The sequence below is a fragment of the Lontra canadensis genome, unplaced genomic scaffold (assembly GCF_010015895.1).
Source record: "Lontra canadensis isolate GAN:19392208 unplaced genomic scaffold, GSC_riverotter_1.0 scaffold116, whole genome shotgun sequence".
Classification (NCBI taxonomy): domain Eukaryota; kingdom Metazoa; phylum Chordata; class Mammalia; order Carnivora; family Mustelidae; genus Lontra; species Lontra canadensis.
Genome location: NW_022631110.1, coordinates 4048003 through 4073619, shown reverse-complemented (window position 1 = coordinate 4073619; position 25617 = coordinate 4048003). Strand labels below are relative to the sequence as shown.

The window sequence follows — 25617 nt, the reverse complement described above, 5'->3', positions numbered from 1 at the left end:
CAATGTATGAAAAGAACTATACACTGTGACCAAATGGATTTTATTCCAAGGATGTAAGACTGGTTCAGTATTCAAAAATCATTCAATATACTCCACCATATTAAAAAGGAAGAAAAATCACATCATGTTAATAGTGCAGAAAATGCATTAAACTGAATTAAACATTCATAATAAAAGCTCATCAAACTGAAACACCTGGGTGGCTCAATCATGAAGCATCTGCCTTCAGCTCAGGTCATGATCCCAGGGTCCTGGGATTGAGCCCCACATTGGGTTCCCTACTCAGCAGGAAATCTGCTCCCACCCCCCCTGCTTGTGTTCCTCTCTTGCTGTTGCTCTCTCTCTCTCTCTCTCTCTGTCAAATAAATAAGATTAAAAAAACTGATCAAACTAAGAATAAAAGGGAACTTCCTCAGTTTGATAAATAATATTTATACACAAAAACCCCATAAATAACATCATACTTAATGGTGAAAGACTGAATGCTTTCCTCTTAAAATCAGGAACAAGTCAAGGATGTCCATTCTCACCATGGCTATTCAACCTAGTACTGGAAATTCAAAAGGTAAAGAAACTAAAATATCTAATACAAGATAAAAATAAAGTGGAAGGATCCACCCAATTTTAAGCTTCAGTAATCAAAATTCTGTGGTATTGGTAAAAGGATAAACACATAGGGGCTCCTGGGTGACTCAGTCAGGTTGGGTGTCCAAGTCTTGATCTCAGCTCAGGTCTTGATATCAGGGTCGTGAGTTCAATATAGAATGTGTAATTAGACCCATATAAGTACAGCCAGTTGATTTTTATCAAAGATGCAAAAGTAGTTCCATGGAAAAAGGATAGATGGCCTTTCCAACAGTGGTGCTTAGAGCAGTTACACATCCATGGGTAAAACAGTGCACCTCAACATCACACATTATACAGAAAATAATTCAAATGTGTCATGAGGGAATTAAGAATATACTTACCTTTATGAGCAATGAGTAATGTATAGAATTGTTGAACCACAATATTGTACACCTGAAACTGATAGAACACTGTATATTAACTATACTGGATTTAACACATTTTTTTTTAGATTTTGTTTATTGAGAAACAGATCACAAGTAGAGAGGCAGACAGAGAGAGGGGGAGAAGGTTCCCCGCTGAGGAGAGAGCCCGATGTGGGACTTGATCCCAGGATCCTGAGACCATGACCTGAGCCGAAGGCAGAGGCTTAACCCACTGAGCCACCAGGTGCCCGATACTGGATTTAAAATTTAAAAAGAAAAAAACCCCATCTCATAAAGGGACACACACAAAAAAACCCTTAAAAAGTATCATGGATTTAAATGTAAAATACAGAATTTTTAGAATTTAGACTTAGAAGAAACTTTTCAAGACTTTGGGTTAAATGAAGAATTCTTAGACCAGACACTAAAAACAAAATCCATAAAAGGGAAAAAATTAGACTTTTCAGAACATTTGCTTTATGAAAACAACTTTATTAGGTCAATGAAAAGACAAGTTACAGATTGGGTAAAAATATTTGCAAACTTGTATCTGAGACAGGGCTTGTATCTAAAATATGTAAAGAACTCTCTAAACTTAACAGTAACTTAGGCTGAACAATCCATTTAGAAATCTGACAAAAGAGGTAAATGACATTTCAGTGAAGAGGATATATGGATAGTAAATAAGCATATGAAAAGATGTTAACATGGTTGGCTCTCAGGGAAATTAAAATTAAAATCATGATGAAGTATCAGTACACACCTATTAGAACAGCCAAAATAAAGAATAGTGGCAATATTGAATGTTGATGAGGATCTGGACAGACCGGCTCTCTCATGCATTGCTAGTGGAAGTGTAAAGTGATACAGCCTTTATGGAAAAGAGAGTTCAGCTGCTCTTTAAAAACTAAACATAAACTTACTGTATGACCCAACAGCCATACTCCTGGGCATTGATCCCAGAGAAATAAAAACGAATGTCCGCACAGAAGTCTGTACACAAATTTTCATAGCTCTGTTTGTAATATCCAAAACTTAGAAACCAAATGTCATTCAGTGGGTGAATGGTTAAACAAGCTGTGGTACATCCACACTGGGATGCTACTCAGCAACTAAAAGGGATGGATTATTGATCACATGTAGCAATTTGGATGAATCTCAAGGGAATTCATATTCCATAAATAATGTTAAATACTATATGATTCCATTAACATAACATTCTTAAAATGACAAAATTGTAGAAATGGAAACAAGATCAGGCAACCACTGATCTTGTTAGAAAGGGGCAGGGGACCTGTACCCCTGGGGCAAATAATACATTATATGTTAATAAAAAGAAAGGGGCGGGGGGGGGGGGGGGGGTGTGGTTATTCAGGAGCAGCACACAAGGTCCTGGTGGTGATGAACTAACTGTTCAGTATCTTTATAGTGGTGGTCGCTATAGGAGCCTATCATGTGATATATTTCATAGAACACACACGAGAACCTGTAAAACTAGTGAAATCTGAATAAGGTCTGAGCTTTGTACTAGTGCAAATTTCCTGGTTTTGACAGGAAGTTATGTAAGATGTAATCACTGGGTTAAAGTTATATGTGGCCTCTTATTTTTCCAACCTCCTATAAATCTGTAATCATTACTAATTTAAAAGATAAAAGAAAGAGTGCCTGGGTGGCTCAGTGGGTTAAGGCTCTGCCTTCAGCTCAGGTCATGATCTCGGGGTCCTGGGATCGAGCCCCGCATCAGGCTCTCTGCTCAGCGGGGAGCCTGCTTCCCCCTTTCCCTCTGCCTGCATCTCTGTCTACTTGTGATCTCTCTGTGTCAAATAAATAAAATCTTTAAAAAATTTTTTTTAAATAAAAATAAAGATAAAAGAAGTCAGCACTAGATAAAATTCAATGTCTATTCCCAGTTAAAAACAGTAAAACAGGAATAGAAGGGCGTGTCTTTAATGTTATTAAAAGCAGTCTCAGACCAAGAGCCAGCATCATGCTTGATGGGGACATATTTTTAAGTTAATCTCATTAAAACTTTGCCTGCTGTTTTCACCTCTCTTTTACACTCTAGAAGGAGTTTGCTAATGCAATTAGACAAAACCAGAGTATTCAAGAGAATAGTAAAAGATTACTATTCATAAATGATATAATCATCTGCTTAGGTAATCTAAGGATGCCACTAAAAAGATTCTTTAAAACTACTGATAGTCTCGGGGCGCCTGGGTGGCTCAGTGGGTTAAGCCGCTGCCTTCAGCTCAGGTCATGATCTCAGGGTCCTGGGATCGAGCCCCACATCGGGCTCTCTGCTCAGCAGGGAGCCTGCTTCCTCCTCTCTCTCTGCCTGCCTCTCTGCCTGCTTGTGATCTCTTTCTGTCGGATAAATAAATAAAATCTTTAAAAAAAAAAAAAAACTACTGATAGTCTCATAAGGTGGTATTATACAAAATATATTCAGAAATCAGCTAGTTAGAAATGGTAGGGGCACCTGGGTGGCTCATTTGGTTACGTGTCTGCCTTTGGCTCAGGTCCAGAGCCAGGATCAAGAATTGCATCAGACTCCTTGCTCAGCGGGGAGTCTGCCTCTCCCTCTGCCCCTCCCACTGCTCATGTTCTCTCTCTCTCAAGGAAATAAATAAAATCTTTAAAAAATGGTAATGGAAAAAAATCTTATTCAAAATAGTAAATTTTGGGAAATTAACATAATCAAAGGGCAGGAAGTAAATTTAAAAATTAGTTGCATTAAAGAAAAATTTGAACAAATTGAGAGAAAAGCTATGGTTCTTTAAATTACTTCAAATAAGATTTAAGGTTTCTTTTTTTTCTTGTTTATATTTAAGAATTGAGGGTAACCTGTCTTAAATGAACGTTCCCAGATTTTTAGTTTTTTTAAAATTTCTTAAGCTTCTTTTAGTTATATTATAGTTTATCTGGACAGTTATTACTGCCAATTTTTAGTAAAGTGCACTTATTAATAGTATTTATGCTTTTAATACATGTGCAGCTAGGATTAATCATGGAGCTATAATTAGGAACTTTATCTTTCACTATTTTTTTCAGAAATAAATCTTGTTGCCAGGTTGTGTTTATACCTTTGGTAATTTTTAAATATGTATACACATGTTTTTTTTAATGAGTGAGTCATTTGGATTGTGCTTTTCTAAGTAAATTCAACTCCAAACTTGTCTAAAACGCTTTGTGTTAAGATCCAGTTGATACTGCACAAATAGGAATTTTGCTTGATGTTAAGCTCTGATTTGTTGTGTATTTGAGCAGATCCCATTCTGTCTCAGCTTACTACTTGTGGGCTATTATTGCTGTCTTCTTTTTGTTCATAAGGGTCTTTATTTTTTTTTAAGATTTTATTTATTTATTTGACAGAGATCACAAGTAGGCAGAGAGAGAGGGGGAAGCCAGCTTCTTGCAGAGCAGAGAGCCCAATGTGGGGCTCGATCCCAGGACCCTGGGGTCATGACCTGAGCTGAAGGCAGAGGCTTAACCCACTGAGCCACACAGGCGCCCCCATAAGGATCTTTAGAAGACTATATAACTTTAAGTGATTGTTGACCATTACATTATCAGTAACATGTTGGGTTCAGTTCAGCAGACATGCAAGCACCACTTGTTCTACCAGTGAGGAAACAAGAGATTCAGGTCATTTTGCCACAGTCACAACAAAAGCTTTGGCTTTGAAGCCTATCATCATAGTATATCTGTTTTAGGTAGGAGGGCTTCAGTAAGCCCCTGGAAACCAGAAGAAATCATTAGACTTGTTCTTTAGACTCTTAAATTAGCCAAACCAATTAATGCATTAAAGAGTTATCTAGTACTCAGATTTTTTAGCTCTCAAAATGGAAGTGGACCCATTAGGATAAGAGACTCATCAGAATCCCCTCAAGTATTTGTATTCGTCATTTCCTCTGGCAAGGCGAGCAGGAGAAAAGAGAAACTAACACTGAACACCCAAGACAATGAACTTTACCACAGCCTCCGACATAACTAGTATCCAAATCTTGTAGGTTAGAAAACTGAGGCTCGTGTTAAGTAACTTGCCCAAAGTCACACCTGTAATAAAGGGCAAAGTCAGGTTTTGAAGCTTAATATGTCAGACTCCAAAGCCCATGATCTTTATACTGTGATTTTCCAGACTTGTCTAATCACAGGAATCATCTAAAGTACCTGTTTAAAAAATGAAATAGTACCATGGGGCTTCTGGGACTTCTGATTCAGTTTTGGATAAGGCCCCGTAATGTATCACTACCAGGAATCTTAGGTGATTCTGATAATCAGACAGGTTTGGAAAATACTACCAACTCCATTAGAGTACTAAGAGCTGGGACTTACCAGTATTAGGAAGGTAGGAACAGGTTTGGGAGTATATAGAGGAGCTTTAAAAAAAAAAAAAAACAAGTTGACGCTTAGTTTTCAAAACTGGTGGAGTAGAAATAGTAAAGTTGGAGGCACCTTGCTGGCTCTGTCAGTGGAGCATGCAACCCTTGATCTTGTGGTTGTAAGTTTTGAGCCCCATGTTGGATATAGAAATTACTTAAAATTTTAAAAGAATAGTAAAATTGGATTGGAAAATGATAAAATTGCTTTAGGTTCCTTACTCTTCACAGAAAAACAATGTTTTATTCTCTTTATCTTAATTCTCTTTCAGGTAACAACATTTATATAATCATTCTTTGACATTAACCTTGTTTACACTTGGGTACGCAGGCACCGCTGAAGGATATAGGTAAAACTGTATTTTGAATGCAGATAGGAAAGAAGAAATTAGAAATAACATAAAAGGGGTGCCTGATGGCTCAGTTAAGTGTCCAGCTCTTGATTTCTGCTCAGGTCATGATCTCAGGGTTTTGAGATCGAGCCCTGCATCCTTGAGCTCTGCCCTGAGGTGTGGACCCTGCTTGAGATTCTGTCCTTCCCTTTGTGTGTCGCCATGCGTGTGTGTGCGTGCACCTACACAAACACACACACTCTCTCCTAAAAAAGAAAAAACACAAAAACAGCTTCAAATACAGAATCATTAATTTCCTTGGGCGTGAAAACCCTAGAAAATCTTTAATAACTTTAATCCTTAAAGTTTAAGATTATAACAAGATTATAACATTCGCAAGCTGGAAGAGCTCTTAGATAACCACATATTTTATGCATGAAGAAACCACAACTCAAGAGAGGCTTAAGGACTTGCCCACAGTCCTGTGGCAAACTTTCAAATCCATGCTGCCCAAGGTTCCATCTAACTCTTATGGATTGCAGATAAGTACCAGAAAATAGTGACTTTTCCACAGTCACACTGCTTTTTAGAAATAAATTTACTGGCAAATCATGTTTACCTTATATTCCCTACTTTGTTTATCTAATTTTATGGTTTCTTCCTTCTTTAAATGCCTGATTGAGTGCTCGCTTCGGCAGCACATATACTAAATGCTGATTGAGAGTGTGAATATATTCAGAAGGATTGCTTTTAGGAGATTATGCAATTTGAAATACTGTGTCTGAGCAAGAATATGTTAGAAAAATGAACCATTACCCTCTTAGAGTAGTGTATTTAACAAATGGACACTTTCAGAACATGTTCTGTTATGGAGGACTCTAGCTTTCTCTACTTTTGATTACAAAATTTTAGAAAATGAACAAAGGTAGATGTCTATACATGAATTCTAACAGCATTTCTGTGTAGGAGTATGAGCTTTGGATTCAGACATGGATTCGGTTATCTTATCTGCAAACCTAATAGCTCTGTGATCTTGGAAAAATTACTCCTTTTTTTTTCCCTGCTATACATAATAACACACCTCATGGTTTATTAATGATTAATTGGGATTAAATGAAGGAATATATGTAACATGGCTAACCCTGTATTTTGAACAAAATAAGCATTGCATAAGTGATGGCTGTGGTTATTAGTTCCTTGAGCTAGTGGGGTTTTTATAAGAATATTAATTTCTGAATGAGTGCTTTATTTCTTTATTCATGTTCTTTATCATAATCAGAAAATATGATCTGTACAATTCCTGCTTTGAAGACTTGGATTTACTTTATGGTCTAGACATACTCTTTATAATTTTTCATAGATACTTGGAAAGAACCTATATTCTTTTTACATTATAAATTCAATATCTACCTGATCTAGTATAAATTACTTCACATGCTTTGTCCTTGTTTCATTCATCGTGCTAACTGATACTGGTGTACTTAAGTTTCCCTTCCTGTTTTGTGTTTGTTCATTTCATGTTATAGTCCCCAAAACATCTTTTGTGTTTTGTGGTTAGTCTGTGATTAAATGTTTTTAATGACTTTTTTGAAAAAATAACATGTTAATTGTAGATCTGAAAAATAGTGAAACATAGAAGGAAAAAAACATTTTTACTCTAAGAAATATCATTATTAAAAGATTTAAATATGACCAAGAGTGGGGGTTTTAGATTCAGACTTGGGTTTGAATTTAGGCCCTGTTTATTAGCCTTAAGCACAATATTAGACACTTTTATTTACTTGACAAATATTTATTGAGCACCTACTTTGTGCTAGGCATTTTGCTAGGGGCTGAGGATATAGTGCTTAAAAGGATTGACATACCCATCTTGGCTTAACTTCCTCATTTGTAAATTAGTGATAAGGCCTCACAGAGTTGTTAGAGGCATCAAAGGTGATCTATAGTACTTAACACTTGCCTGGTATGTGGTAATTGCTTAGTAAGTGGTAGCAATTATTGTCACTATATGTATTAAGTACTAATTACATTTTTAGTCCAAATCAGATGACCTTTTTAATTGGCTTTAGGTTTTTGCCTCTCATTTTATTTTTGGCCTTACTATTACAAACTCTCTTTTTCTTTATGCTTTTCTAGTCTTAACCTGTTTTGGGTTTCTCTTCAAAACAGTAAATAATTGTATGGGCTTTTTAACCTTTTAAAAAATATAACCTATGACTCTTGAAGTTTTTAATATCAAGTATTTCAAACACATAGTATAGAATAATATAGAGAGAATAGTATAATGAACTACCATATTCCCATTACCCAGCCTCAAAGATTGTCAACTCATGGCCAATCTTGTTTTATCTGTACTCCCCTCGTTCCCATACATACATTCTCTCCCCCACCCTCCAGTGGATTATTTTGAAGCTAATCCTAGATACATATATTCAGATGTGAATATTTCATTTATATTTCTTAAAAGATGAAGACTTAAAAACACATAACCACCATAACATCATCCCTCATAAAAATGTCAGTAATTCTGTAATAGCATCAAATTCCAGTAAAACACTTTATTTATATTAGATACTTTAAACTTTACATTTCTTACATTATTTCTTTTGAAATGATTTCTATTATCTTAAGTTTTTAATTCTTTGTGGTTTGTTTCTTTTTTTCTTCTGACATATGGGTTGTTTTTGTTTGAGGAGGTTATGAAATACCAAAGAAAGAATTACAGAGCTAGAAAGACCTGGTTTTGAGTTTCGCTCTTGCCATTCACTAACTTAGCTGAGCCTTGGTTTCCTCATCTGTAAAATAGGGGTGATTATACCTACCTCATGTTCTTAAGGTTGAATGTGATGCTGTCAAAAAGTAGTTTTTACAGTCTTTGCAAGTTATTATCTTTTCTAGTGATTTGGACTGCAATAAATAAATACAATTTTTGGTTATCATATGGTTTCTCAAAACATTCCAAAATTTATATTTATTAGCTAACTACAAAAATAGTGGTTTTTAAATAAACCTTTCAGGAAAGAGAGAATTGAGAATCTTTTCTCCCTTCTTCCACTACGTCTTCTATTTGGGTCTACATTAATTTAGGCTGAGATTACAAATCTTACCTTTAACTTCCTAAGTTTTATATTGTTTATATACTTATATCAACTACTTACTCTTCATTATTGACCCTTTCTCCATTAGTGGGGTTAATTATTTTATTCATTTGTTTGTAGATACTAGCTTGATTTCAGTATACTTCACCTGTTCTTCCCTACCTCAGTATTCTTAAGTTCTTATTTTGATTCTCTTTCAATGGTCTAGGACATACCTTTGAACAATTTATGAAAAAAGATACTACCAGGATGGTGAACTTTTATAAGACTTTGCTGATCTAAGAATAATTTCCTGTGACCTTTGTACATGAAAAACTAGGACAAGGTATACATTTCTTAGATCATAACTTTTCCCTTTCAACTCTCTGTAAGTCATTACTTCATTGTCTTCTGGCATTTTATTGTTGCAGAGGAAAAATCTGAGGTCATTCTGATTTTAGTTCCTTTTGAAAATAACCTATTTTTTTCTGCTTGTATGCTTATAGGATTATATCTTTATCCTTGAAATTTAAAAACATTTGCCAGGACATGTCTTGGTGTTGATGATCTCTGTTGAACCTTCTCAGTCTCCAGTCTCAGGTATTTTTTTTTTCAGAACTGGAAAGTTTTCTTATACTTTTGATTGATTAAAATGCTCTGTTTTTTTTTTTTCTTTAGGAACATCTGTTATTCATAGATTATTTCTGTGTCTGTCCTCCATAGTTTTTTAATCTTTTCTTTCATTTTTTTTCATTTATTCAAGTTTGTCCTCTGTGGCATGATTCCGTTTTCTGCAGTGTCGATTCTAATACTTGCTATTCACAATGCAGATTTAATTTTGGCTACTGTGTTTTCATTTCTTTATTCTTACCTCAACATATTCCTGTTTCATAAGCAGAATTCCCCTTAGGGGTACACTCCAAAAAAACATAAGGTGGATTCAGGCCTAAAATGTATCTGTTTTCTGAGGCCACAATCACAGGACCATACAGGCAAAAAAAAGCTTCTGAAAGGGTCCTCTAAAACTTAAAAACATAGATATAACCAGAGGTCATTTCTACCCTAGTCTAGAAAATAGAACAGTCTTGAGTACTAGCAGGCCTTTAGTTGCTTGAGGAATAGCAAAGCAACCCATAAGGGCAACTTAACTAGAAGTAATGGATTTTTCCTATTATATCGATTATACTTTTTCCTCATTATAAAAATAAAAAATAATAAATGCATGTAATTTTGAAAATATAAGAAGAAAATCCTATGACCCAGGTAACTGCTGATAAGATTTGATATATGTTTTGCCAGTTACATACACACATGTTGGGGGGGGCACAAAATTGGGTCACGCTATATAGTTTTGTATCCTTTTTAATTTAATATAGTACAAGCATATTTTTGCATCATTAATTTTTTGAGGCCCTTATTTTAACCATTGCATAGTATTCCTACATATGAATAGATGTGTTATGATTTATTTAACCAGTCCCCTGTTGGTCATTTAGATTGTTTTCTATTTTTCAGTATAATGAGTATGATGAATATCACTGTACATAAGTCTTTATGCACATCTCTGATATTTCCTTAGGATAAATGAGGAGCTGATTCTTAATCCTGTCATATTGGTAAGGATTATATACATTCCTTATTAAGAATATAAAATGCTTGTTTCTTATTGTTTCAATGTGATTTGCATAGAAGATTCTTTGGATTCTGAACAATTTGATGGTATCTGAACTAAAATTCAAGAGAGGTTTCTCATGCCTCATCCTCAGCAGCTTCATGGGACTCCTATATGCTTTGGGCAGGAGAACCACTGCTGATTTCAGGGAGTTTGGAAGGCAAATATACTTGTGGGAACTTGAGGGTGGTTAGAAAAAAAAATACAGTCCTTGCTCATTCCTACAGCCTGGTCTCCAAATTAGTACACCAGGCCTCTGGACCCTTTCTTTTCCTCCTCCTTTCCTGTTATTTCAGGCTCTTATTCTCTGTGAGGAATTCTTTTCTCCCAGTGTTCATATGTATATTTCATTTCTGTGTAGGAAGATGTCAGTAGATGTTATTTCCTAGTAATCTCAAGGTAGCATATCGTCAGTCACAGATAATTTGTTTTAGTTCTAGTGTACTTGTACATGATGATCTCCTGCTGGACTCAAAGCATTTTTTTAATGTATTTTATATTTTCTTCAAAGGTATCAAACAGCAACCTGGAAATGTACATTGTTGTAACATACCATTACAACAAAACAATCTGTTAAATAAAGTTGCTTAAAATGAAATTTTTATTTAGTAAAATAGTCTTATTTTTAACATTTGAGAATTTCCCTTAAAATACTTGCAAATACTCTAGAAATCATGAAATCTTGTTTCAGAATTACTGGTTTGAATTGTTCATCCTTTTTAAACCAGAAAGATGATTTTAGTGATAATCTCATACCAGAACCTTAGACGTTATTTTGAAAACAATTCCTGCTGAAATGCAAGCTAACAGTCTCCTTTGTCTGATTTGTTCTGATGAGATCCATATTGTACGTTATTCTTATTTTTGACTTTTACACATTTCAGACTAAGAGAGTAAAGCATGATTAGCATTTCCTAACCTTTTCCAGTATTTCACATAATATTTGCATATGTACAATCTGCCAAGCTCTGCAGTTTTTTGGCTGGAAGGCATAATGGTGGGATGAGAGAGGATAAATACATTTGCCTCACTTTTAAACTATTCTTTTTTGTCTGTACTCATTCTTTGGCCACATTGTATAAAAATATACTACACTTATGAATGATCTCTTTCACCCTGCGTGGTGGGCAATTGGCTGTATTAAGTAGCAGAACAAGTATCTCAGCACTCTCCTGTACTTCTTTATTGCATTATGTCTTTAGAAGTTAACTGTAGAAATGTGTATATTACACAATTCAGGCAAAAGAGAGGGGACAGAAAGTAGTATTTACTGAGCATCTGGTATCCCTTGGTAGGTCCATTTAAGTACAACATCCCTGTGAAGTAGATATTATATGCATCTTACAGATGAAGAGACTGAGGCTCAAAATGTTGAGTAACTTACCCAAGGCCAGGTAACTATAGCAGTAAGTAACAGAGCTGGGGTTTAAACCTGATACTAGTGACATGCAGATCACATGTTTTTTTCTGTTTCTTTAAGTTAAAGAAGTAAGTTTTCTTGTTTAATAGGTACTGTTCCTTGAACTTTAGAAACTATAGAAATTGCATATTGAGTCAGACTAATGGCCCATGTAACCTAATCTCTAGTGAAGCTCAGGGTCATTTTTCAAAAAGGAAACTTACTAGCTGCATGAGTGATTATGCTAATTTCTAACAGGTAATATTTGAATCATTGTTTTGATGAAACAATACAAAAGGATTGTTGAGGTAAAAGTGCTTTTTAAAGTAGATTTTTTTAAAGCCTCACCAATATGTAGGATAATGTTGGCTTTTATAGTTTCCTTAAATTGTCCAAAATTTTCAATATTTCCTAAACTCAGAAAGGAAGTAGATATTTTTGCAAAAGACAAGAGCATAAACTACCTTTAGATCATGTTTCACTTCATTTTTTTTTTCAGATGGCTTTGTTAGTATATTACTGTTAATTGGCTGGGTGAATTGTTTAGAAAAGAAATACAAGATTTGTGGATTACATGAAGATAGAAATAGCAAAGAGGCTGATTAGCAGATTCAGAATCCTTTTCATAGAGGCTGTAGCAATCCTATAGAGGATCAGAACTAGAAAGAGATGAGTCAGAAAGTTAAAATTTAAGGCTTTATTCATGAGACTAAGTGTACCAACAAGTACACAGGGCTTAGTTGCAGTATAAAGAAGACTAGGATTTAACCAATAGAAAATTTTGTATGCCTCAGCAGTGTGTTTTGGGCATTTCAAAAACGATGCATATGTGAACTGCATTAGTATAAGTTTATTATCTAGGACAAGGGAGGTGATACGCTCTTTACTCTGCATTGGTCGTATCAAGGCTGGAATATTAATTGAATGTAGTTCTGTATACGACCCTTTAAGATGAATTGGGTGCATGCTCAGAAAAGAAGGTGGTCTCATCTGTCTGAAAGGAATGTTTAAAGGAACTTGAGTTGCCTAGTAAAAAACAGACTCAGGATGTTTTACAGTCATAGGTGTAGATTTACTTCCTGTTATTTTGCAGATATAATACAGGCAAGTTAGTCATGTATCAGTAATCTTATTAAAGGGAGTTTGTAGCTAAGGAAAATTATAATGAAGAATTTTATCTAGGCTGCCTGGTAAGGTAGTACATTCTTGTCCTGATAGTGTTCAAATCTAGGTGAGAATGGCAAAGAAAGAATCGAAGCATATGATGTTTACTTGGAACAAAAGACTTTTAAGATCCCTTACCAATCATAAATGTTTTGATTCTCAGATTAAAAAGACTTTATGGAGTATTTTATCCTCATGAAGCTACCTCACCTTAGTAATAATAATTTGTATTGGTATAGCACTTTATGGTTTATAAAGTACTTTCTTATAAGTTATCTCAGTTTTGAGTCTAACATTAACCCTTTAGGTGAACAGGGCAATTATCATCATTGTGAACAGATAAGATAATAGGCTAGGAGACAGTCTGAATTGCCCAGAATAATAAAGCTTCTAAGTGGCAAATCTAGGACTCTATCCCTTGTCTACCATTCCAAGTTTAGTGTTGTTTCTACTATAACAGTTGGCCTTAAAAGTAAGTTATAGGTCCTAATTCTTGCTTTGTTGCATTGAAAATTGCAAGGAGCAGATGGTTATCAAATTATACTCCCATGGAAAGTGTAATTGTAGCTCAGTTAGATGAAGGGTTCTAAAAGTTAAATAATTGGGAGCCATTTAGCAGATCTTTGTTATAGAAAGAGAACTCTGTACAATTAATGAGAAAAACAGTTTGTGCTACTGGATGAATGATGGTACCATTCACTAAGATAGCAAGTATAGAAGTAGAAGATTGGTGAGCCATAAATGGGGTGACTGAATTTTGGGTATAATTAAAATGGCTACCATTGGTTGTTCGTATTAAGCGTCAGGCACTGTGATTAGAGTTCTACATCACTTATCTCACTTAGTCTTTACCACAACTCTCTGAAGATGAGACTTTTTTCATCTCTACTTCTCATATGAAGAAACTGCAGCTTAGTTTGAATAACTTGTCCAAGGCTTCATACTTAGTTTAAGAGAAGAAATTTCAGTCTAGGTGTCTGACTCCAAAGCTAGTGTTCTTAAGAGCTACTTTAAGGTTTGTCTGTGATGTTTGGAGAAAAATGATCAGTTCAATTGAATTAAATGGTTGTGGCTTTTGGGAGAAAGATGTCTCCTGGAGTTATCTGAGTCCTTACCGTAGAAGTGGGCAATACTATAGCCTCTGAAAGTGTCTTAGGATAATAAAGATTTTATACCTGCATTTTAGCACCATTTTTGTGCTTTGTAATATTGTATAGGCATTCCCTAACCTAGGAACATACTCTTTGAGTGTTTGAAAATGAAAGGTACTCTTTTTATAAGTCAGTGGATCTGTAAGATCCTCTAGGATAGATCTCTAGGTTGGGGGCCATGTTTTATTAACCATTCATGTACAGCTTGGTGCCTAGAACATAGCATGAATGAAAGAAGTGGGTGGATGAATGGATGGATAAATAAGGATTTGGAGAGTAGAGAGAGTTCAAATTCAGAGCATCTGCCTCATGTGGGATGTAGGGTAATGGGTGGGCTGCCTTTTATTTCTCAATTGATAGTGCTCCAAAGATGGTTAGCTTAGATCCTTCTACATTTGTTGAATTGACAAGTGATCAGGGGCATTTACACCTTTTTCCATTGAAGTAACTAGGGAAGACCCTATGTTCCTGACTTCTGGTTTTGTTTTGTTTTGTTACTAATTGCACAAATATCCATTGTAGACACATTAGAAAATTCAAATATGCAAAAACAAACATATTTTAAATTGTCTAAAATTCTACCACCCAGAAATAGCCACTGTTAACATTTTGGTGTATATCCTTCCAGAGTTTTTCCCATGCAAATATATACATTGAAATATGTATATATTTATTTAAAATGGGATCATTACAATCCATATTTTTTGTAAACTGCTTTTTCACTTATTACATGTGACTGTCTTTCCATGTCAATAAATTTACGTCTTTATTATCATTTTTAATGACTGTATAGTATTCCATTATATGGACGTACCATCATATATTTAACTAGTTCTCTATTGTTAAGAATTTAGGTTTCCAATTTGGAGTTCTTTTTGGAAAAAGTTATGGTGAGCATTCTTGTATGTACATCTTTGCACACTTGTTTTAATACAGACTTAGATTACCTTCCTGAAAGGTTGTGCTGATTTATACTTTCTCCAGCAGTATATCCTGAGTGCTCTTTTCCCCATACTCATATTGGTGCTGGGTGTTATTTTTTCTGTTAATCATTACCAGTTTGAAAGGCAAAGTTATCTTTCGGTTAAATGCATTTATTCGATTAGTACTAAGGCTGAACTCTTTCTTTCCTTATTGCTCATTTCTGTTGAGGTTCATCATTTTTTCTTACAGGTTTGTAAAACAAAGTTCTTTATGTATTGAGAATACCAACCCTTTGTCATATGTTGCTTTTTTTGTAATCAATTTGTCTTATCTTTTTCGTGTCTGACAGATGACATTTTAAACTTCTATCAATTCAAATGTCATTTTTTTCCTTTATGATTTCCACCCTCCTTACCCCATAAGTATTATTTACCTATATTTTCTTCTAATATTTATATAATTTTGTTTTTGACATTTAAATGTTTTATACACCTGGGATCGATTTTAATATAGAAATCTAGCTTACTTTCCCCCCAGAATAATCAGTTGTCCTGAGTAATCAATGGAGTTGGAATTTAGAGTATCTTCTGCCAAGGAAAGTATTATAAATGATGTTCAGTGAGGTTTGAATGACACCATTTGTAATGCATTTAACTATTAAAATAACCTCAAGGGCTCACCTGGAAAGGTAATCATCATTTATTATATCATTTTCATGGAAAATGTTTTTATAGTTAACTTTTAAAGCACAACCTGTTGCATACTGGCAACTACATACTTATATGGTGGTTTGGTACTTCATTAGAACCCTGTAGGGGTAAAAATATTCCTATGTGATTTTGTTTTGTCTGCCTTCATTTAACTTTAACTGATCTGAGATCTGTGTTGGTAACTTTCTACTTGCTATGCTTTTCACAGAATGGACAGCAAATTATGGATGAACCTATGGGAGAGGAGGAGATTAATCCACAAACTGTAAGTAAAATATTGTATCATAAGGGATTATACATAAATCAGATACCATATAGTTTAAGGATTCTTATTTTTCAACCAAGCAAAGTAATGATCTTATGGTATTAGAAACTTGTTGATGCATTCACATTAATTTTACCAAAATATAGTCTTGAATATGCTAGTGCCATTTTTAAAAACTGTTTAATAAGACTGATTTTAAAAGAATGACAAAACAAATTGCTTTATATTGTTAAAAGTTTTCCATTGGTACCTTAAAGCTTATTTTTTTAAGACTCCATTGACTTATTTGAGAGAGAACACAAGTGCGGGGTGGGGAGGGAGAGGGACAAGCAGATTCCCTACTGAGCAGGTAGCCCCATTAGGGGCTCAATCCCAGAACCCTGGGATCATGATCTGAGCCAAAGACCTATCCTTAATGAACTGAGCCACCCAGGTGCCCCCTTAAATCTTTTTTTTAAATGAAACTAAACTTTGCTTTCTTAGAGACAAAAATATAAAGGTGTGATACTTTATAGAACTATTTAACATAGAAGATGAATGGTCACCATTTCCTCATCTTGTTTTTTTATTCCCTTTTAAGTCCCCAGGACCTAGACCAGTGACTGGCACATAATAAACACTCATTAAATATTACATAAATGAATTAATAAATGTTCCTACCTTTAAGAAACCATTGTTACCAGCGCAGTTAGTATCTTCATTTTTTTCTGTACATAAGATAGTTATTACTGATATTTATAAAATATATATATTTTCCAACTTGCTCTTTTCACTTACTAAGCCTGGAACATCTTTTTATCATAATACATGTAGATCTTTTTTTTTAATTAAGATTTTATTTATTTATTTGAGAGAGAGACAGTGAGAGAGAGCATGAGCAAGGAGAAGGTCAGAGGGAGAAGCAGACTCCCCATGGAGCTGGGAGCCTGATGCGGGACTCGATCCCGGGACTCCGGGATCATGACCTGAGCCGAAGGCAGTCATCCAACCAACTGAGCCACCCAGGCGTCCCTAGATCTTCTTTTTTAAATTGTTGCATGATATTCTATTTTTTTGAGATTTTATTTATTTGAGAGAGAGCAGTGAAGGTAGTGGGGAGGAGCAGAGGGAGAGGGACCAGCAGACTCCATGCTGAGCATGGGGCTCCATCTCAGGACCCTGAGGTCATGATCTGAGCCAAAACCAAGAGTCGGACACTTAACCAACTGAGCCATCCAGGCACCCCTGTTGCATGATGCTCTGTATTTTATGCATGTCCTACACTTAATGGAATTTTCCCCCTATTTATTTTTGTGAACTTGTGTTTCAGTAGGATATAGTCTTAGAGAAGGATGTGCTAGAACAAAGGATATGAACATTTAAATCTCAATAGACATTGGAGCGCCCGCCTGGCTCAGTCAGAAGAGCATGCAACTCTTAATCTCGAGATCATGAGTTCAAGCCCCACATTGGGTATAGAGATTACTTAAGTAAATATTTTTTTAAAAAATAAATAAATCTCAGTAGACATTGCCAAATTGCTGTCTAAACCAAAAGGGTTGTAAAAATATTACTGTATGAGAGTACCTGTTCAACCATACCCTACTCAACACTGGGTATTATTAGAAATTATTTTTCATTTGAGCCACTCTAAATAAATAATACTTTCTCATTTCACTTTGCATCTCATTTGATTATTACTGAAGTTGCATATCCATGTATTATTGGCCTTTTGTGGTTTTGGTTGATTATCTCCTTATGGTCTATGTGATCATATATATTCTGGATATTTACTCCACGTCTTTACTGTATCTTGCAAATATTTTCTCCCTGTTTTTTAACATTGATTATGTTGTCTTTCGTTGTATGTAGACAGAAGTTTTCATTTTTAAATTATCATATCTGGCTTCTGGGTTTTGTATTTTGGTAAGAAGATCTTTCCCTTTCACAGACCTGTACCCCTGGGCTGATAATACATTATATTTTAATAAAAATTTTTAAAAAGAAGATCTTTCCCTGCACCAAGGTTATAAAAATAATCCCTTATCTTTTCATCTACCACCTCTCTGGTTTTGTGTTTAACATTTAGATCTGTGGTCTATTTGGAATTGTAGTACACATTATGACATAGAACTCTGACTTTTTCCAAATACCCTATTGTCCTAATCCCTTACTCACTGAACAAATAAAACCATTCAACTTATTTGAGATTTCTCTTTTACCATATATAAATTGCTGTATTCTCCTTGTATTGGATTTCTAGGGCTTCCCTAATAAAATACCACAAACTGGGTGGCTTAAAATAATAAAAAAAATTTTTTTTAAGATTTTATTTATTTATTTGACAGAGATCACAAGTAGGCAGAGAGGCAGGCAGAGAAAGAGGAGGAAGCAGGCTCCCTGCAGAGCAGAGAGGCCGATGTGGGGCTCAATCCCAGGACCCTGGGACCATGACCCAAGCCGAAGGCAGAGGCTTTAACCCACTGAGCCACCCAGGCAGTCGGGAGGACACTAGAATCTATGTGTCAACAGAGCAATGCTCTTTGAAGGCTCTGAGAGGGGATCTTTCCTTGCTTTTTCCAGCTTCTGGTGACTGCCAGTAGTTCTTGGGATTCCTTAGCCCTATCACTCCATTCTTAACTTCCATTGTCACATAGCATTTTCCCTATGTGTCTCCATGTCCAAATTCCTTCTTCCCATAAGGATGCCAGTCATTGGATTAGGGCCCACCTTAATCCAGTATGACTTTATCTTAATATTATTGAATCCACAAAGACCCTGTGTTCAAAAAAGATCACATTCACAGGTACTGGGATTAGAAATTGAACATATCTTTTTGGAAGACACAGTTCAACCCATAGCATCTCTGAACGTCTTGACTTCACATACATTTTCAATTACTTTATTTTTATCATATGTTTTTTGTATATGTCAAGGCAAGCCATCCCACCTTTTTTATTTTTTCCCAAAATTGTGGTCTTACTCATCTTCCAGATAAACTTAACGATCAATTTATCAAGCACTTCTGAAAAAGTTACTGGAATTTTTATAAAAATTATGTTAAACTTGCTAATTAACATGAAGTAAATTATTTTAATAATGTTGAGTCTTCACATCCCCAAAACATTTATTCTGATATTCTTTTATATTCTTTATCAAAATTTTATGGTTTCTTACATATGGTTTTATACATTAATTTATTAAGATAATTCATGGGTATTTTGAGTTTTTGTTACATCGCAATGGGATTTCTTTTCTGCTGTCTTACATCTAATTATTGTTAATACATAAAAATGTTAAATGTTGGGGCACCTGGGTGGCTCACTTGGTTAAGCATCTGTCTTTGGCTCAGGTCATAACCCATATAGGTCTCCCTGCTCAGCGGGAAGTCTACTGCTCCCTCTCTCTCTGCCCCTCTCCCTGCTCATGTGCGCACTCTCTCTTTCTCTCAAGTAAATAAAGATCAAATAAATCATCTCTTAAAAAAAGTTAAATGTTGGGGCACTTGGGTGGCTCAGTGGGTTCAGCCTCTGCCTTTGGCTCAGGTCATGATCTCAGGGTCCTGGGATCGAGCCCCGCATGGGGCTCTCTGCTCAGCGGGGAGCCTGCTTCCCTCCCACTCTCTGCCTGCCTCTCTGCCTACTTGTAATCTCTGACTGTCAAATAAATAAATAAAATCTTTTTTAAAAAAAGTTAAATGTTAATTAAATGAATGCATAAAAGGGCCCAGACATGGGACCTGTGCCTGAGGTTACCTTCACGTTTAGTCTAGATATCTGTACCTCCCAGGCCATTTGAGGCATTCCGTTTCATTCATCTGCAGTATATATTTATTAGCATTTAAGCAAACATAAAAACAAACAGTAAGCATTAATACTGTTTTTTCTGCCACAAGTTACCTGTTTTTCTTAGGTAACAATTTCTTTAGAAGGAAAACCTTCAAATTTTTTATTCTTTCTATAGTCTAAAAACATTTTCCATTGTGATATTATGTGGTTCATACTTCCCCTGAGAGTACTCATGGCATTAGTAACATTATATCTGTAAGAAAATTGCATTTTATAGCCTGGTTTGTAAAGGTGCCTGACAGGGTTGTGGTATCAAGCCCTACATCGCGCTCCACAGTAGGAGCTCCTCTCCCTCTCGCTCCTCCTCACCCCCACTCACTCATGGGCTCACACTGTCTCTCAAAAAAAAAAAAAAGGAAAGAAAGAAAGAAAAGCTGCAGGACTACGGTATTACTAACAATGTGGGTAAAGTTTTTGAGCAGATCATTCCAGATAATAGGAATTAGGATTGAGTATAAAAAGCCTAATATTTACTATTTCACTGATGGTATTAAATCCAAAAGATTGTCAAAATATATATGAGCCTTATACTTTTAAATTGTATATTTGCCTTTAATGTACAACTAAAAGATTTCATTTTGTCAAGTACTGATAATTTAAATAACAAAAGTTGAGATGTTGGACTAGTTATCTATTTGATGCATATCAAATTAGCTCAGACTTAGTAGCTTAAAACAACATACATTTCTCACCTCACAGTGTCTGTGGGTCATTAATCTGAGCACAGTTTAAGGGGGTCCTTTGGTTCAGGGTCTCTCGCTGCAGTGAAGGAGTTAACCAGGGCTAGATTCTCATCCGAATCTTGATGGGGAAAGGTTCTTCTTCTAAGCTCACATGTTTGTTAGCCCAGATTCTTGGCCCATAGAAACTGTGAGAAGATAATTGTATGTATGGAGCTTGTCAACTGGTAGGCTTTCTTGTAGGTTTATTGGCCCCCTTTTAATGGGCTAGAACACAGAGTATGATGAGTAGCCAGTTTTGACCACAAGACTGTAGGATGGGTGGAGAGTAACAAGAGAGAAGGAACCTGGGTCCTTTTTTGACCTGATGATCTTATGATTCCTCTTCACCCTAATTTACCCTTTTCCCTATGGACTGCTTCACGAGAGAAAAATAGGCACTTACCTTGTTTGAGCCATTGCCTTTTGGCGTCTTTTTGTTATAGCAGTGTAGTCTGACTACAGCTAATCATTCATTAACCAAGTACTTAATGAATTTCTCTGCCATGCCAAGAACTCTGCTAGGTTATTAGAGACTCAAAAGCAAATGAGGGAAACTTGCAGTCTTCAGATGGCAAAATAAAGTTGTTCTTGTCTTCTTCTCTTCTCACCCAAGACATCAAGGAGAATAAGAAACAGAAATATGGTCTTTAAATTAGAAGACTTGTATAATTTGAACCACAACATATGAATATGAAAAGTAGATAAAACCATCATAACAAGAGGAAGTTAAAGGACCTAAGTTAAGTGCTTTTAGAGAGGTGTAGCAGCAGGAAACATGCCTTATTTACTGCCCTCACAGCTCCAGAAGAGCTCAAGAATGAAGTCACCAGGTACCATGGAAAGTAGAGGAATGGCATGGGGCTAAAAACTGAGATTGGTTGAGTATCAATATAAACAGCCTCCACTGTCTCCTCTCTCTTACCTCTGGAAGAGACAGAAGGTATTTTTTTTAAGATTTTATTTATTTGACAGAGTGGGGAAGCAGGCTCCCTGCTGAGCAGAGAGCCTGATGCGGGGCTCGATCCCAGGACCCTGGGATTATGACCTGAGCCGAAGGCAGAGGCTTTAACCCACTGAGCCACCCAGGCGCCCTGAGACAGAAGGTATTTTATAGAGAAAAATAAATCAGAATGGCTCCAGACTTGGGGAACCCCAGGTATAGTAGGAAGTGGGGTGAGGCACTGGGCTAGAAACAAGGAGATTAGGTAAAAGCCGAGTAAATGGTGTTATGGTCCCCTTCCTTACCTGTTACACAAACCAGGACTGACTGGAAAGTAAAACCTTTCCTGAAGAAATTACATGGTCCCTGATAAAAGACCTTCAGACACAGTTAGGAGATCTCAAATTTAAAGGCTGATTATTTGGCCAGTTAACCTAGCGAAAAAGCCTAACAGTTGACAAGCTCCAGAACATCTAGTCCACTTCTTAGTGTCTCACTCTGAAATATGACTGAAAAGCCAAATATCGCTGGACATTTGAGAAAGGCTTCCAAATGAAAGAGTAAGCTCTTGAAGGAACAGACAATGCAGTAAAAAGGAAAAAGAGAAGTTAAATTAATACTTTCTGCATGTTAAAAGACAAAACTGATATGCTAAAACAAGAGTAGGATGCTACTTTTTTAATCAGAAGAATAAATTCTTAGAATTAAAAATGGGATAGGAATGTTTTACATTTTAGTAGAATATTTAAAAGCTAATGTTAAGGAAATCTCCAAAAAAAAACAGAATAAGGGAAAGAGATAGAAAATAGGAGAGAAAAAGAAAGAAGCAATCTAACATCTACTTAATAGGAATTCCAGAGACAACAGGGAAATGGAAAGGAAGAAATTAGGAAAGAAATATCCTAAGAAATTTGTTTTTTCCCACATTTTAATATCTCTGAAATCGAAATCCTTGTTAAAGTCAGTGGTGTGACACACTTTAATTGGCAGCACTTTCTTCTATAATGGTATAGTGATAATCATGCTCTTAGATTAAATGGAGTACTAAAATACCAAAAAAAAATTTTTTTCCTTAGTGTGAGGACTGTGAGTTGCTGGATTAAAACAACCTACTGAAAGCCTCTTAATAAAAACAAATAAACAAAAACACCGACTCTCAAGAAGAATCATTATTGTGAATTATCAAACACCAGTGATAGAAAATCCTAGAAGTTTTGTTGGACTGAATGTGTCCCCCTGCAAAATTTGTATGTTGGAGCCTAATCCCTGATGTAATGGTGTTTGGAAGTGGGGCTTTCGGGAGGTAGTTAGGTAGTGAGGGCAGATAGCTCCTAAGTAGGATTAGTGCCCTTATAAAAGAGACCCCAGAGAGCTCCCTTGCCCCTTCTGCCATGTGAAGACTCAGAAAGAAGGTGGCTGTCTAGAAACCAGGAAACAGATTCTCACCAGACACTGAATCTGCTGGTGATTTGGATTTAGACTTCCTAGCCTCCGAAACTCTGAAGAATAAATTTCTGCTCTTTATCGTAAGTGACTTAGTATATGGTATTCTGTTATAGCAGCCCAAATGGGCTAAGATAAGCTTTTAGAGATTTTTAAAATATATAAAGGATGGGATATGAGAATAATATCAAATATTTCAACATTGGAAGTTAGAAGACAAGGAACAATGCCTTTGAAGTGCTTAGCGAAAATGATTTTCAACCAAGATATTTTCAGACTTATACCTATTTTTAGGAAGGTGTTGGAATGTAGGCTCCGCCAACACAAGATGGTTGTTAACAAGAAAAAGACAGGAGATTCAGGCAACAAAGGATCCAACATTTAGAAGCACAATGAAGAAAGTTCCTTCACATTGTGATGAATAAAGGGTGCTTCAGAAGACTAGTTCATTCAGTAGGCTTAGAGAGTACTCAGTCCAGATTGAAGCAGACAGATGATTCCAGGAAAGCTGTCTCCAGGGGAAAAAATAGAAGTGATGAATTATCCAATAGGTTGGAGTACTGAAAATTCTCTTAAGAGGCAGAGTGAGAAGAATTTGAGATAGGCAGAAAGAAAGCAAATTTTAAAACCCAACTGCAGACTTAAGAAGAATACAGAAGTTATACACAAGAAATGTAACTAGAATATATTCCTTACCTTGGCAGTGAACAACATTTGCGTCGTCATAATAATGTAAAAACTAAATACTGATTTAACCAAAATTTGTGATATGTGTTGTTATCTCTAATAGGATGTCTAAAGATAATATCTGAAATTGATGAGTCAAGAGGAAGTAGTATAAGGTTAAATTTTTCCTTTTTCAAGTTTTTATTTAAATTCCAATTAATTAACATACAGTCTAATATTAGTTTCAAATATACTGTAGGGATTCAGCACTTCCATACATCACCTGGTGCTCATCAGGACAAGTGCCCTCCTTAATCCCCATCACCTGTTTCACCCATGCCCCCTCCCCCCACCTCCCCTCTTGTAACCAGTAGTTTGTTCCCTATAATTAAGAACAGTGGTGGGCCCCTTTCTTTCTTTTTTTCTCCTTTGCTTGTTTGTTTTGTTCCTTGAATTCCACATATGAGTGAAATCATATGGATTTTGTCCTTTTTTTAAAAAAGATTTTATTTATTTGACAGAGATCACAAGTAGGCAGAGAGGCAGGCGAGGGGGTGGGGGGAAGCAGGCTCCCTGCTAAGCAGAGAGCCCGATGTGGGGCTCAATCCCAGGACCCTGGGATCATGACCTGAGCCGAAGGCAGAGGCTTTAACTGCTGAGCCACCCAGGTGCCCCGGATTTTGTCCTTTTCTAATGGACTTAGTTAGCATACTACTCTCTAGCTCTATCCATGTCGTTGCAAATGACGAGTTCATTCTTTTTGATGCCTGAGTAATATTCCATTGTATGTATGTACCACTTCTTTATCTCTTCATCAGTTGATGGACACTTGGGCTGTTTCCGTAATTTGGCTGTTGTAGATAATGCTGCTGTAAACATTGGGGTTCGTGAATCCCTTTGAATTAGTGTTTTTGTATTCTTTGGGTAAATACCTAGTATTGCGATTGCTGGACCATAAGATAGTTCTATTTTTAACTTTCTGAGGAACCTCCATACTGTTTTCCAGAATAACTGAACCAGTTTGCATTGCCACCGGTAGTGCAAGAGTGTTCCTGGTTCTCTACATCCTCACCAACACCTGTTGTTTCTTGTGTTTTTGATTAGAGATAAATAACAGAGGGAACAATGAAAAGAGCTGAAAGGGTACCAGGAGCACTAGGTACTGTTCCTTTTTGGTCATATAAGCCTTACAGCACTATTTGTTCATTTAAACATTGATAAAAATTTAAGTTAACTAGAATATAAAGTAAAACTAGTTATAACTAGTATAATCAGGTAAAAATTTACAAAAGACAGAAAATTTTGGTAGAGGTTTTTAGAAGTAAATGCCAGTATTTGGGTGAAGGCATTCTCATAGGAAAGTGGTATAAACAAAAGCCAAAGGGGAAAAAATGTGAGAGGTTGCTAAGTCAGTTTGACTAAAATGATAATCATAAAGGAAAGACAAATTTCTCCTAAACAAAACTAAAATAACATAAACATAACATAAAATACCTTCACTCAGATCTTCTTGACATACAGAGCTGCCTCTGTGTTGTATCTTGAATATGTCCCTTGGTTTCTGTTTGTAGCAGAGCTATTTCATTCTGGCTGGATTGTTTCCTCCTTTACACCTCATCTCTTCTCTCTTCCCTTTGTTCTTTGCTGTGCATTCTGCCTTCTTCCCAGATCCTAGATCCACTTCTCTTCCATCTCCTGAAATTTTAATGCTTTTCCTTTATTCTGGCTTTTTAAAAGTTCAATCCTTTCTTGTCTTTACTCTCCTGAAGTAAAAACTTATATTTTCCATGTATCTCATAAAATATAAGAACATGTGTCCAAATAAATTGATTCATACCAGAATATAACAGGCAGTTGTCACCTTCCTCTATCTCCCTTCCCCAGGGATATTTGCATGTTAATCCATATTTATGCATAATTCATTGAATTTTTCACCAATTAACTTGTTCTAGCT

General features: G+C 35.8%; 1 protein-coding gene across 6 annotated transcripts in view; it reads left to right on the top strand.

The window, feature by feature from the left end:
* Positions 1 to 25617, top strand: part of RPS6KA3 (ribosomal protein S6 kinase A3) — a 110456-nt gene that overhangs the window by 15646 nt on the left and 69193 nt on the right. For 2 of the 6 annotated variants that reach the window (XM_032840814.1, XM_032840815.1), the window contains one exon: positions 16009 to 16065. In XM_032840814.1, coding sequence (XP_032696705.1) covers positions 16009 to 16065 — 57 coding nt within the window. Of the gene's footprint in view, positions 1 to 9009; positions 9127 to 9286; positions 9381 to 10295; positions 10397 to 15037; positions 15057 to 16008; positions 16066 to 25617 lie in introns of those variants that run through there. The other 4 variants (XM_032840818.1, XM_032840817.1, XM_032840819.1 and 1 more) reach the window with 4 other exon arrangements.